This window comes from Mirounga angustirostris, unplaced genomic scaffold, assembly GCF_029215605.1.
Source record: "Mirounga angustirostris isolate CCGP_5_RB_7025 unplaced genomic scaffold, mMirAng1.0.hap1 SCAF_16, whole genome shotgun sequence".
Classification (NCBI taxonomy): domain Eukaryota; kingdom Metazoa; phylum Chordata; class Mammalia; order Carnivora; family Phocidae; genus Mirounga; species Mirounga angustirostris.
This window is the reverse complement of record NW_026991724.1, coordinates 47,331,020-47,343,916: the sequence shown is the minus strand read 5'-3', so window position 1 is coordinate 47,343,916 and position 12,897 is coordinate 47,331,020. Positions and strand designations below refer to the sequence as shown.

The following is a 12,897-nucleotide window of genomic DNA, read 5'->3' as shown; positions in this document are numbered from 1 at the left end:
AAAGAGCCAACCTTTCCAAATGTCATAAATATAAAGTTATAGTGATTTATTTTTTTTTAAGATTTTTGTGTATTTATTTTGAGACAGAGAGAATGAGATACAGAGAGCATGAGAGGGAGGAGGGTTAGAGGGAGAAGCAGACTCCCTGCCGAGCAGGGAGCCCCATGTGGGACTCGATCCCGGGACTCCAGGATCATGACCTGAGCCAAAGGCAGTCGCTTAACCAACTGAGCCACCCAGGCGCCCCAAAGTTATAGTGATTTAAATAGTTGGTATGCCATAGGGACAGACAGAAAGTGCAAAAGCAGACCCAAATACACTGGAGAATTCATACATTTTATAGATGCCATTTCAAATCCCCAAGGAAAAGATGGATTATTCAACGAGTGGTCATGGGCCAACTGGCTAACCAATTTAGCTGGATCCCTTCCTTGCTCTTTATGCTGAAAACAATTCCAGATGGATTAAAGACTTAAATGGAATAAGTAAATCCATAAGGCACAGAAGAAAACCTGGGCAAATGCTTTTATAATCTTAGGATGGAGAAAATCTTTCCAAGAAAAAAAAAATCATAAAGGGAAAGATTTATAAATTTGGCCACATAAAATACTTTTTTTGCATCAGCCAAAATTTCTAGATGTATTTAGAAGGCAAATGACAGCCTGAAAAAAATATTTAACATAACACATATTATTAGAACAAGGAGCTAGTTTCTTTGACAATCAAAGAATTTCCTTTATCCTGCTTCCTCTGTCTCCACTTACCACCATCAGCCAATACTGTCTTTACTTGTGGCTTTTTTATTGGTCTCCTGTTTCTGGAGTGGGAGCTTCATGAGGGCAGGGTTTGTGTCAGTTGACCTCTGTATTCCTGAGTGCCTAGAACAGTGTCTGGCATGTAAAAGGTCTTCGGTTGTGATTTGATCAATGCACAAATGAATGTCACTGGCAAAGAAAAAGACTGCCCCCATGTGAACAGGCACCTCTCGGAGTGAACAGGCCACACACAGAAATAAAAGTAAGCACATGGAAGAGATGCCTAGTCCCACTAATCAGCAGGAAAATACACATTAAAACAAGGTACCCTTTCTTATTCACCAGATTGGCAACCAGGTAAAAGACAGATAATATTTATTATTGGCAAAGATGCAAGATGGGTACATTCAGCCGCTGTCGGCCGGTGGTGGTGTAAATTAGCAGAGCCTTTTTGGAAGGCAATTTGGCAGATCCTATCAAAATGCAAAAAAGTTCATATGCTTTGACCCAGCACTTGCACTTCCACTTCTAGGAATATAACTAAAGAAATACTGGCACATGTGCATAAAGATGTTCGCCCAAGGATCACGTTGTAGCAGAGTTTATAACGGGAAACAACTGAAAGCAAACATGACGCCCATCAAGAGTGAAACGGTTAAACAAATCCACATCAGTATGGAATAATGGCCAAGACTTGCTGTTAAGAGAAAAAAACAACTTAGTACATTTGGATATATTTGTCATGGGTCGCACATGCATAAAAACTCCCTGGAGTAAACAAGAAATTAATCACAGATGGTACCTATGGGCGGGGGATGAGAACTCAGTGAATGGGGACGGGGGTGAAGGAGAGACTTGTCACATAGGATTTTTTTATAAAGCGTTTGATGTCTGAGCCATAAAATGTAATTTTTAAAATTTTTAAATTAAACATTAAAAATTAAAAATATTCAAAATCCACACAGGTAGCTAGTAAATGCACAGAAAGAGGTCTAGAAGGATGCACACCAAATCATAACGGAGGTTCCTTTCGGGGTGTGGGAATGGGAGGTACGGTTAAGGGAGACTTTATGTTTCACTGAAGACTTCTACGTTAGTAAGATCTTTAACCAAAAGAATATATTTGCGTATTACTTGTGTGACTCCAAACAGATGGGGGAAAGCCATAAAAGAAAACAACATTACAATAATGAAATTAAGTGGTAACAGATTAGAGCAAATGACTGCAACTCAACAGTCAAAACCCAAGAACCAAGTGAATACTGTTGTTGCAAGGTTCTGTAGCGCAGAACTGTTAGTTTTGCCAGCCCACCGTCCATGCCTTCTCTGCAGCACCTCCTACGCCCCTCTCAGACCCGAGCTCCGGGCGACTAAAAAAACCAACAGCTCCAAGTGTGGTCGGTCACACGAGCCAAACTAGCCAATCAGAACACTGAAACCATCCTGACCACGGGGACTGGGTAAGAGATAGCGTGTGACCTAAGATCAGCCAAGGAAAGCCCTTCCCACTTTTTAAACTTATTTATTTATTTTTTATCTTTTTTTTTTAAGGATTTTTTTTTTTAATTTATTTATTTGAGAGAGAGTGAGAGAGAGAGAAAGAGCACAAGAGTGGGGAGCGGGAGAGGGAGAAGCAGACTCCCTGCTGAGCAGGTAGCCCGATGCGGGACTCGATCCCGGAACTCCAGGATCATGACCTGAGCCGAAGGCAGTCGCTTAACCAACTGAGCCACCCAGGCGCCCTATTTATTTTTTTTAAGTAGACTCCACACCCAGTGTGGAACCCCATCTGGGGTTTGAACTCACCACCTGAGCTCAAGACCTGAGCTGAGATGAAGAGTTGTACATTTAACCCACCACCTGAGCTCAAGACCTGAGCTGAGATGAAGAGTTGTACATTTAACCCACCTGAGCCACCCAGGCGCCCCAAACCCTTCCCACTTTTGCAGAAAATGTATGTGAACTCAGGAGGGTACTCGCCATTGGGTTCCTCAGTAGGTAGAACATGGGCCTGGGGTGGGGGTCGGGGGGCACCTTGCCACCAACTTGCCAACTTGCTCCCGACAGTGAGGCCAACAGAGAGGAAAGCAGGGCCCAGAAACGGAGACAGATTGCTGAGGACATAATTTGAGAAACTGATCCAGCCATGCCTGAAGCCGCCTACCCCCTGGGTTTTGCAGCAACGTGAGCCAAGAACCGCCCATCAGCTAAGTCAATGTGGGTTGAAGTACTATGAACTGCACCCCAAAGAGTCCCAGCTGATACAGTTCACAATCTGTAGGAGTCATGAAAATGGATAAAAATCAAACGTTGTAATAAGCCAAAATCATATAAAAGGAAATTTCAAAAGGCACAATCACAAGCTGCAGAAATCAAAGAAAATAGTCACTCCAAAACCTTTTTCACTAGGAAAATCATTGCAGCAATGTGTAGAAAATCAAAATGCATTCAAATTCTGGAAACTCTTAAATATAATCTGAAATGCTAATAAATTCCAGTTCTCCACTAGATGAAAACCTCTCCATAATCTGCCCACCAAGTGGCCGTATGACCCGAGATGGAATAATTCCAGGACTAACACTTTTCTACTCTTGCAAGAATGCCACATATTTTGAACGCCCATTTAACGTGGATCCTTCCCTGCAAACATGAGCAAAGGATACAGAAGTACAGTGGTCATTAAATGTACAAAAAGATGTTCAGCCTCCTTCAACATTAAGGGAAATGCAAGTTAAAATAACTATAAGAGAGGGATACCTGGGTGGCTCAGTCAGTTAAGCGTCTGCCTTTGGCTAGGGTCATGATTCCAGGGTCCTGGGATCAAGCCAGGCATCAGGCTCCCTGCTCAGCGGGAAGTCTGCTTCTCCCTCTGCCTCTCCCTGTCCCCCCCCCCCCCGCCACCGATGCTCTATCTCTCTCTCTCTCTCAAATATATGAAATCTTAAAAAAATAACTATGAAACAGTATCTTTCACTTCTCAGATTAGCAGAGGTGAGAAAGCTTGATAATACCTAATCATGGGGACCATGTGGGGAGAAGAGCGCGATCATGTGCAGATGCGTCCACTGCCTTTTCACGGGGACAACTTGGCAATATCTCTCAAAAACTTTAATGTGTACACCTTTTGGCCCAGAAATGTTACTTGGAGGACTCTTTTTTTTTTCTTTTTAGATTTTATTTATCTATTTGAGAGAGAGAGAGAGAGAGAACACAAGCAGAGGGAAGGGGCAGAGGGAGAGGAAGGAGCCGACTCCCCGCTGAGCAGGGAGCCCAATGCAGGGCTCGATCCCAGGACCATGGGACCATGACCCAAGACGAAGGCAGACGCTTAATTGACTCAGCCACTCAGGCGCCCCTGGAGGACTCTTTTCTACAGAAATATTTGCACATAGGCTCAAATGCATATGGACAGGGATGTCTACTGCGGTGTTATTTATACTAGCAGAAGATTAGAAACAGTCCAGAGGGGCACCTGGGTGGCTCAGTCGGTTAAGCGACTGCCTTCGGCTCAGGTCATGATCCCAGGGTCCTGGGATCGAGTCCCACATCGGGCTCCCTGCTCCGCGGGGAGCCTGCTTCTCCCTCTCCCACTCCCTCTGCTTGTGTTCCCTCTCTCGCTGTGTCTCTCTCTGTCAAATAAATAAATAAAATCTTAAAAAAAAAAAAAAAAAAAAAAGAGAAACAGCCCAGAGGTCTCATGACAGAGGGCTGGTTAAAGATAGATTGTTGAGGGGCGCCTGGGTGGCTCAGTTGGTTAAGCGACTGCCTTCGGCTCAGGTCGTGATCCTGGAGTCCCGGGATCGAGTCCCGCATCCGGCTCCCTGCTCGGCGGAGAGTCTGCTTCTCCCTCTGGCCCTCTCCCCTCTCACGTGCTCTCTCTCTCTCTCTCTCATTCTCTCTCTCTCAAATAAATAAATAAATCTTTAGGGTGGATGAACCATGAGAGATGATGGACTCTGAAAAACAAACTGAGGGTTCTAGAAGGGAGGGGGGTGGGAGGATGGGTTGGCCTGGTGGTGGGTATTGAGGAGGGCACGTTCTGCATGGAGCTCTGGGTGTTATGCACAAGCAATGAGTCATGGAACACTTCATCTAGAACTAATGATGTAATGTATGGGGATTAACATAGGAATAAAATAAATAAATAAATAAATAAATAAATAAATAAATAAATCTTTAAAAAAAAAAGATAGATTGTTGAATCACCCCATGGAATACCATGCAACCAGTATATCCATATATTCTTGGACAAGAAAGGACACCTGGGGTGTTCTGTCCAATGAAAAGGGCAAGCTTCAGTTTGGTCTGTCTCTATGTCACGTGTATGTGTGTGTATGCATGGAAGATTTCCAAGACTCAGAAGAAACTGTGACAAGAGTGACACCCCCATGGGGCGCCTGGGTGGCAGTCGGTTAAGCGTCTGCCTTCAGCTCAGGTCATGATCCCAGGGTCCTGGGATCCAGTTCCGCTTCGGGCTTCCTGCTCAGTAGGGAGCCTGCTTCTCCCTCTGCCTCGGCCCCTGCTCGTGCTCTCTCTCTCTCAATAAATAAATAAAAATCTAAAAAAAAAAAAAAAAAAGAGTGACACCCCCGGGGAGTGGGACCATGCGTGTGTGGTGGGAGAAGAAAGCCTTTTCACTTTTCACATTATACTTCTTACCCTCACAGCAATGATAGGCAACACATCTTGATGCCTGTTCCATACCAGCCACTGCTCTTAGCATTGGACCAGGATTATTTTTTTTTAAGATTTTATTTATTTATTTGACAGAGAGATAGCGAGAGCAGGAACACAAGCAGGGGGAGTGGGAGAGGGAGAAGCAGGCTTCCCGCCGAGCAGGGAGCCTGATGGGGGGCTCGATCCCAGGACCCTGGGACCATGACCTGAGCCAAAGACAGATGCTTAACCGACTGAGCCACCCAGGCGCCCCAGGGGATGTTTGTTTCGTTCACACTTGGATCCCAGCGCCTGGCCCTGTGCCTGGCACAGAGTAGGTCTCTGTAAATGTGTGCTCACTGCATTTGTTGGACCAATCACCAGGCTAGTATGCTGGGCCATATTAAAAATGAAGAATTTTAAAAAGCAAACCAGCTTTACACACATCAAAACCAGAGGAGCCATGACGTACTGATATATTCTACCACAAGGATGACTCTTGAAAAGGGTGCTAAGTGAAAGAAGCCAGACACCAAGGACCACACATTGTATGATTCCATTTATGTGAAATGTCCAAAATAGGCAAATCTATAGAGTCAAAAAGAAGATGCATAGAGGGAGTAAATTGGTAGAGGGAGCTAATGGGAATGGAATTTTTTGGGGGGTGGAGTGATTTGCAAATACACGAAAACCACTGACTTGTGCACATTAAAAGTGTGCATTTTATGGTATGGAATTAAATCTTAATTTTAAAAAGGACATTAAATGTAAAAAAAAACAAAATCAAAACCAGAAGAGCCTACTTGAGAAAAACCCTCAGGCACTAACCACGTGGTAGGTAGTAACACACAAGCCCTGACCCCCAGATCATTCTCATCCCTACTTGGATCCACCTTGCTACCTGCCCATTTTCCAGTCGGGGAAACTGAGACTTGAGGAGCTGTCCCTGGTCCAGAGTAAAGACTGCCAGAGCTGGAATTTGAACCCCGGGGCCATGTGACCACAAAATCCCAGCGGCTCTCGGTCACTCTGCTTCTCTAGAATGGAGGCTCAGAAAGGTGGGGTCACTTGCCCTGAGTCACGCAATAGTGGAATGGGGCTTCCAACCCCGGCCGTGCCGCTCCTGTACCCCAACTCTCCCTCTAGGCCGTGCTGAGCTCAGGAAGACGTATGACACAAAGAATGGGGGGGGTGTTTCCTTGGCCAGAGAAAGAGCCTTGCTTGGTGTTGGGGGGTGGTTTGCGGGGGTGGAGTGGGTGGTAAGGAGTCCCCAGGGACCCAGCCTAGCAGCTGCAAAGTCTCCAGTGCATTTTCCCCTGGCCATTCCCCCTCAGATGGCAGGAGACCAGCAACCCCCACCCTCCCCAGGCAGGAGCCCGTGGCTGAGCCAGACCAGCTGGTCAGGCCCCTGAGGACTGGCAAGCACGGGCCTGGAACGCCACCATCTGGTCCCTGGGCCAGGAAGGCCAGTTGGGCAGGAGGCTCGGAGAGAGGACTCGGGGTCACGTGGCCTACCCCTCAGGTGGGCTCCCAGGAAGCCTGCTGCAGCGGCTGGGGCAGGGGATGCTGGGGAGGATGTAGGAGGATGCAGGGATCAAGGGACAGAGGCAGAGATGGAGAATGGAAACAAAAAGAGAAGAGAGTGAGAAAGTAAGAGAAACATAGACACGGACACGGGAGACAGCAACTCCCAGAGTTTCCACACAGAGGATCTTGGGGAGCAGGACAGAGAGACAGGCCCAGAGAAAGGCCAAGGGGGCAGACCGCTCACACATCCACACCCCCTCTGCCTAAACCAGCCTGTTCCAGCCCCGCCTGGCCCCAGGGCCAGAGGGGTGCAGCAGCCAGGAAATTTGCCGGCTGGATGGCAGCCGCACGCCCTCCTGCCTGTGCCCAGCGTCTGAGCTCTCAGGCGGCCCCAGGGGACAGGGGGGGCCTTGGGCAGCCCCTCCCTTCCCCAGCGGCAGCTCCTGAGGCCCAGCTGGGCTCCATCTGGGGGCCGTGGCCTACTGAGTCACTCCCTGCCACCTCGGGCTCCCTCTGCCGGGCAAAGTCCTGTGCTGGGGCCCGCCCCTGCCTCTCATCTCTGTGTGACCCCCCCAGCCAGACCCTTGTCTCTGCTGGGCCTAGGCCTCTCCCAGGAACAATGCTTGAACAGTGCTTCCTTCCATGGGGTGGGAAGAACAGGAGGCCCCAAATCCTCCCTCCAAAACCTAAATGGCCAGAAGAAAGACAGGGATGTTCAAGCTCACTGGTCACAGGAAAAAATACAAACGCAAACACCACTCCATCAGACTGGGGAAAAAAATCGAAGAAGTCTGACAATACCAGGAACTCTCATCGGCTACTGGGGAGAGAGCATTAAATGGCAGCAGGCTTCGGGCAAGTTATTTGGCAAGATCACGTGAACGGAAGACCATTCTAACTTTTGGCACTATATTAACGTTCCATATGTCACCCCCCAAAATACATTTTTAAGCAGCAAAAGGAGTGTGTGTGGCAGGGGAGGGGGTGAGAAATGCTCCGAATGGAAACAACGTTGGCATAAGTAAGAGCCACAAGGAAGGTCAGGAAATAATGACCAAGTAACTTTGAACACAGCAGAGTGATGATAAACGCCCTCCCGTTGAAGACCATTAAAATAAAAATGTTCAAAACCTGAAATTCCGAAAATTCAAAAAACCGAAATTCAGATTTGTTGAGTCAGCAAGTCTGAAACTACTAGATGAATTATGTCTTTTCATCTTTACAACGTCCCCATGAGGTCAGTACTCTCGTTATGCCCAGGTTACGGAAGAAGAAACTGAGGCACAAAGCGAGAATTAATCCCTAGGTCACCCCGTTGGTAAGTCAGAGAGCCAGGGCTTGACCCTGGGCAGCCAGGCTCCCACCTCCGGGGCCTTGACCATGGTGCCACACCGTCTACCACAGTCCTATTGGCAACGAGTGACTCAGCACAGTAAGACCACTAACAATGCTGTAATAGGGGAAAAATGCACTGGATGCCTTCCTTTGCCTTCTTTTGCCCCTCCTGACCCAGAGTCTAAGCTTCTCTCCCCTGCTCTGTGGTCCAGGGGGCTGACCTGTACAGACCGCCCCAATCGCCTCCCCTGCCTTCTGGCTTCCAGATGGGTTCGGCTCAGGACTAGCTACATAATTTGTGGGGCCCGGTACACAATGGAAATGCAGAGCCCTGCGTTCAGATCTGATTAAGAATTTCAAGACAGCGATGGCAGAGCACTGCACCATTATACCAACTTCCTCAAGCTGCCCTCAGTGGAGCATGCCTTCTGCTTCTGGCTGGCCCTCCCTGACAGTCACAGATCCCCATTTCTTTTCTTTTCTTTTCTTTTTAAATATGTTTACTTTTCAAGATTTTATTTATTTACTTAATTTATTTTTTAAAGATTTTATTTATTTATTTGACAGAGAGAGAGAGAGGGAGAGCACAGATAGGCAGAGTAGCAGGCAGAGGGAGAAGCAGGCTTCCCGCAGAGCAGGGAGCCCGATGCGGGGCTCGATCCCAGGGCCCTGGGATCATGACCTGAGCCGAAGGCAGACGCCTAACCGACTGAGCCACTCAGGCGCCCCAGGATTTTATTTATTTGACAGAGGAAGAGAGAGAGAGAGAGAGAACACACAAGCAGGCGGAGCATCAGGCAGAGTGAGAGGGAGAAGCGGACTTCCTGCTAAGCAGAGAGCCCAACATGGGGCTCGATCCCTGGATCCTGGGACCATGACCTGAGCTGAAGGCAGACGCTTAACGGGCGGAGCCACCCAGGCACCCCACAGATCCCCATTTCTTGAGAGCTCACCACATCCCCAATATCTTTCCAAGGGGTCTGCAAGGTTACAACTATTTTATTAAAATACTAAGATGCAGGGCGCCTGGGTGGCTCAGTCGGGGACCATATGATCCGTGCTTTTGCCACAGAAAACAGAACGTGTGCAGAAGCAAAGGTGTGAATGTTCTGTTAAGCCAGACACGAAAGAGTTGCAGCACTGGAAAGGGTGCCAATCTCCTAATATTTCTTTTGGCTGGGAAAATAGAGTTGTTCTTCATAAAAGAACGCTCGGGGGTTAATATCAAAAAGTTGATTTATTACCATTGTTTTTACGTGAATCCTTTGTTTTCTTAGTGCAGTAAATATCGATAGGTATAATGCACCCGAACCAAAGCTCTTGGGGGGTCTCCACGATTTCTAAGAGGGGAAGGGTGTCCTGGAGACCAAGGCCACGTGAGGGCCGCTGCTTTGTATAAAGCAATGACATCACTAGCATCAGGTTCAGATCTGTGTGTCTCTTTGCTCCTTTGTCTCTCTCCCCGACCAGAACGTGAGCCCCACGAAGGCGCACTTTTGCCCACTGCTACTTTCCAGCACCGAGACGAGCACCTGGCATACAGTCGGTGCTCAGTAAAGATGTGCTGCATTAATGAATGAATAGGTTCTAATCAGCGTTTTTATGCGTTTATTATTGGCTAACTTCTTTTTTTCTTTTTTTCTTTTTTCCCCCAGATCCTATGCCAAGCCCCCTCTAGCAGCATAACTCTGAAGGAGATATATCAAAAGGAGCAGTGAAGAGTCAAGCGTCCTGGATTTGAATCCAGGCTCTTCACTGGCTCCCCTGGGCCAGTAAGTTCACCTCCTGGAGGCTCAGTTTCCCGTGGTGGTCAGGCATTGTTCCTGGCACACGCAGGCAGGAGCTGTTACATCCAGAGAGGTGAAAAGCAATGCCCGCTTTCGCGCCTTCAGCCGGTCATGACAAACGACCAGATCCTGACCACTGACTGGCGGCCAGCTAGGAGCCGAGATAATGCAGGCGCTGCGTCTGCTCCCCGAGCCCTCCCCGCGTACCAAGGGAGCCGCCGGCTAGCTGTGTGTCCTTGGGCAGGGTGCTTCACCTTCTGTGCCTCGCCTTCCCCATTGGTAAAATGGGGGATAATCATGGGACCAATCTCTTGGGGTTGCCGGAAGCAGTGAGTTACTATTAATTGGATTCCCTCGGTACTCCCTTTCTGCTCTTCAGCCCTTGTAACGCATCTGAAATAAACCCCTGTATGACATCCCCTCTGTGTGCAATACCTTGAATGGCGTCTGACCCCGACTCAGGCCCCCCAGTGGCATGCAGAGGCCCTGTCTGGGTCAGCCAGGCCATACCTGTAGCTTCTTGAGCTGGCTGTTGACGGTGGCCAGGTCCCCGCCAGGGTCCACGTCTTGCAGCTGGCTTTCCATGTGAAGCAGTTTCTTGTCCAGCTCGGCGAAGCTCTGCACCAGCTGGTCGGCCTTGCTGGCCTCAAAGAGCTGCCGCGCCTTGGCCTGGGTGGTGCTCTCCAGCTCGGCCCAGCACTGCCGGATCTCACCCAGCTTTTTCCGCACCGAGGCTGTCAGCTCTGGCTTCTCCTGCATCAGTTGCTGGCCCTCCTGCCCCAGACAGGTGGGAGATAGGAAATGATCAGGAGGGGGCACGTGGTGGGGAGGGACAGAGAAGTATGGGGGCAATGGGACACTGGGGGAGACATGGAGACAGAGACAGGCCCAGAGATGGAAGGAAGCAATGCATGGGGAGAAAGATGAGGCAAGAGACAGACAGACATAGAGTGATGGACACAGGGACATGCCCATAAAGTCAGAAACATGGGAAGAGGACCAAAGAAAGACAGACGAGAGAGAGAGAGAGAGATGGAGACAGAAGAGATAGAGGGAGAGCAAAAGAAGCAGAAAGAATGAACCTCCATTAAACTCAGTGTGGCTTTGGCCCGTGCCACCATTTATGGGGCATCAGTGGGTTTAAGGCTGACCCAGGTGTCCCCTTTGCATCAGAAGAGTGGGGGTACTGAGGGCTATAGGTCTAGGGGTTCAACAAGAGTAGGGATCAGTTTTGGGAGTTGAGGCTGGGTTCCTCCAAGACTGAAGTCAAGCTCCTTTGATGGCCTAGAGCTCCATATGGTAGAGTATATATTAAAAATAACAATACCATAGCAATTATGCTCCTAGGTGCCTGGCCTTGTATTAAGGACTTCACTGCGTTAAGAGCCCAGGGAAGGGGCGCCTGGGTGGCTCAGATGGTTAAGCATCTGCCTTTGGCTCAGGTCATGATCCCGGGGTCCTGGGATCGAGTCCGCATCGGGCTCCCTGCTAGGCGGGGAGCCTGTTTCTCCCTCTGCCTCTGCCTCTCTCTCTCTCTGACTCTCATGAATAAATAAATAAAACATTAAAAAAAAAAAAGAGAGCCCATGGAAGTAGCAGTGTTCATTGTTTCCTTATTTAACTTTCTTTTTTTTAAGTTTTATTTTTTTTTTAAAGATTTTATTTATTTATTTGACAGAGAGAGAGACAGCGAGAGAGGGAACACAAGCAGGAGGAGTGGGAGAGGGAGAAGCAGGCTTCCCCGCGGAGCAGGGAGCCCGATGCGGGGCTCGATCCCAGGACCCTGGGATCATGACCTGAGCTGAAGGCAGACGCTTAACGACTGAGCCACCCAGGCGCCCCTAAGTTTTATTTATTTAAGTAATCTCTACTCACGACCCCAAGATCAAGAGTCAAATGCTCTTCCGACTGAGCCAGCCAGGCTCCCCTATTTCCTTCATTTTAAAGCAGAGCAAACTGCGGCTCAAAGAGGTTAGCACAATTTGCTAAGACCCACAACTGGTAAGAGGCATAGACACAATCAGAGTCCAGGGTTGGAGGAATCCAAAGTTCACGTTAACCCTGGGTCTCCCAGGACTGCTCCAGCCTGTCTACTTGACCTTCCAGCCTAGATGCTCCAAGTGGAGTGGAAGAAAACCTGGTGGGGGAGGTTACAGGAAGGGGTAAAATATTTAACAACCAGGAGGGTATGGGCACCATGCAGAAGAGATGCTAGCCATTTTACAGATGGCAAAACTGAAGCTCACGGCCACAGCTAGAAGCAGACGTGGAAATGATCTGAAAGGGTTCAGAGGGGTGGGAATGGCAGGGCGGCAGTGGAGGGTTCAGGAACTGAGATGTAGGTCCCCTGGAGGCCTCCAGCACCTGGCACGGGCAGAGGGACCTTCTACATCCTCACCCTCTCAATCTTCTCCAGCCACTCCTTATTCTGAGCCAGCTCAGCCATGAATGCCTGGTGCCGGAGCCATCTCTTATGCAGCTTGTGGCTGTCTTCCCGCGTGCCATCCCGAGCCATTAGCATTTTCTCATGGATCCAGCCATCCAGCTGTGCAGGACAGGGAGAAGAGCTCAGCTGATTCCCCCAACATGGCACAGTACCCCTATCCCCTCCAGAAAGTCCCAGATTCAAAGCCTAGGCAGCTAGATTTAGGGGTAGGGAGGGAGGAAGGAATGGAAGAGCCTTTGCAATAAGGTCTTTGTTGGGGGAGGGGGGAGCACAGCTCAAGCTCTTTCCTAGGGGGTGGAGGATGGATGGGCATCCCCCAGAATGCCCAATCTCTTAGTTGCCCTGTCCTCAGGGCAGCCCTTCTCAACTCCTCATAAGCCCCCAAAGGCAC

At 48.9% G+C, this 12,897-nt stretch overlaps 1 protein-coding gene across 1 annotated transcript in view; it reads right to left on the bottom strand.

Moving 5' to 3' along the window:
• Nucleotides 1–12,897, bottom strand: part of SPTBN4 (spectrin beta, non-erythrocytic 4) — a 71,427-nt gene that overhangs the window by 17,820 nt on the left and 40,710 nt on the right. Inside the window, exons 18-19 of the mRNA XM_045891556.3 lie at nt 12,459–12,605; nt 10,571–10,834 (exon numbers count right to left, since the gene is read on the bottom strand). Coding sequence (XP_045747512.1) covers nt 10,571–10,834; nt 12,459–12,605 — 411 coding nt within the window. The remainder of the gene's footprint in view (nt 1–10,570; nt 10,835–12,458; nt 12,606–12,897) is intronic.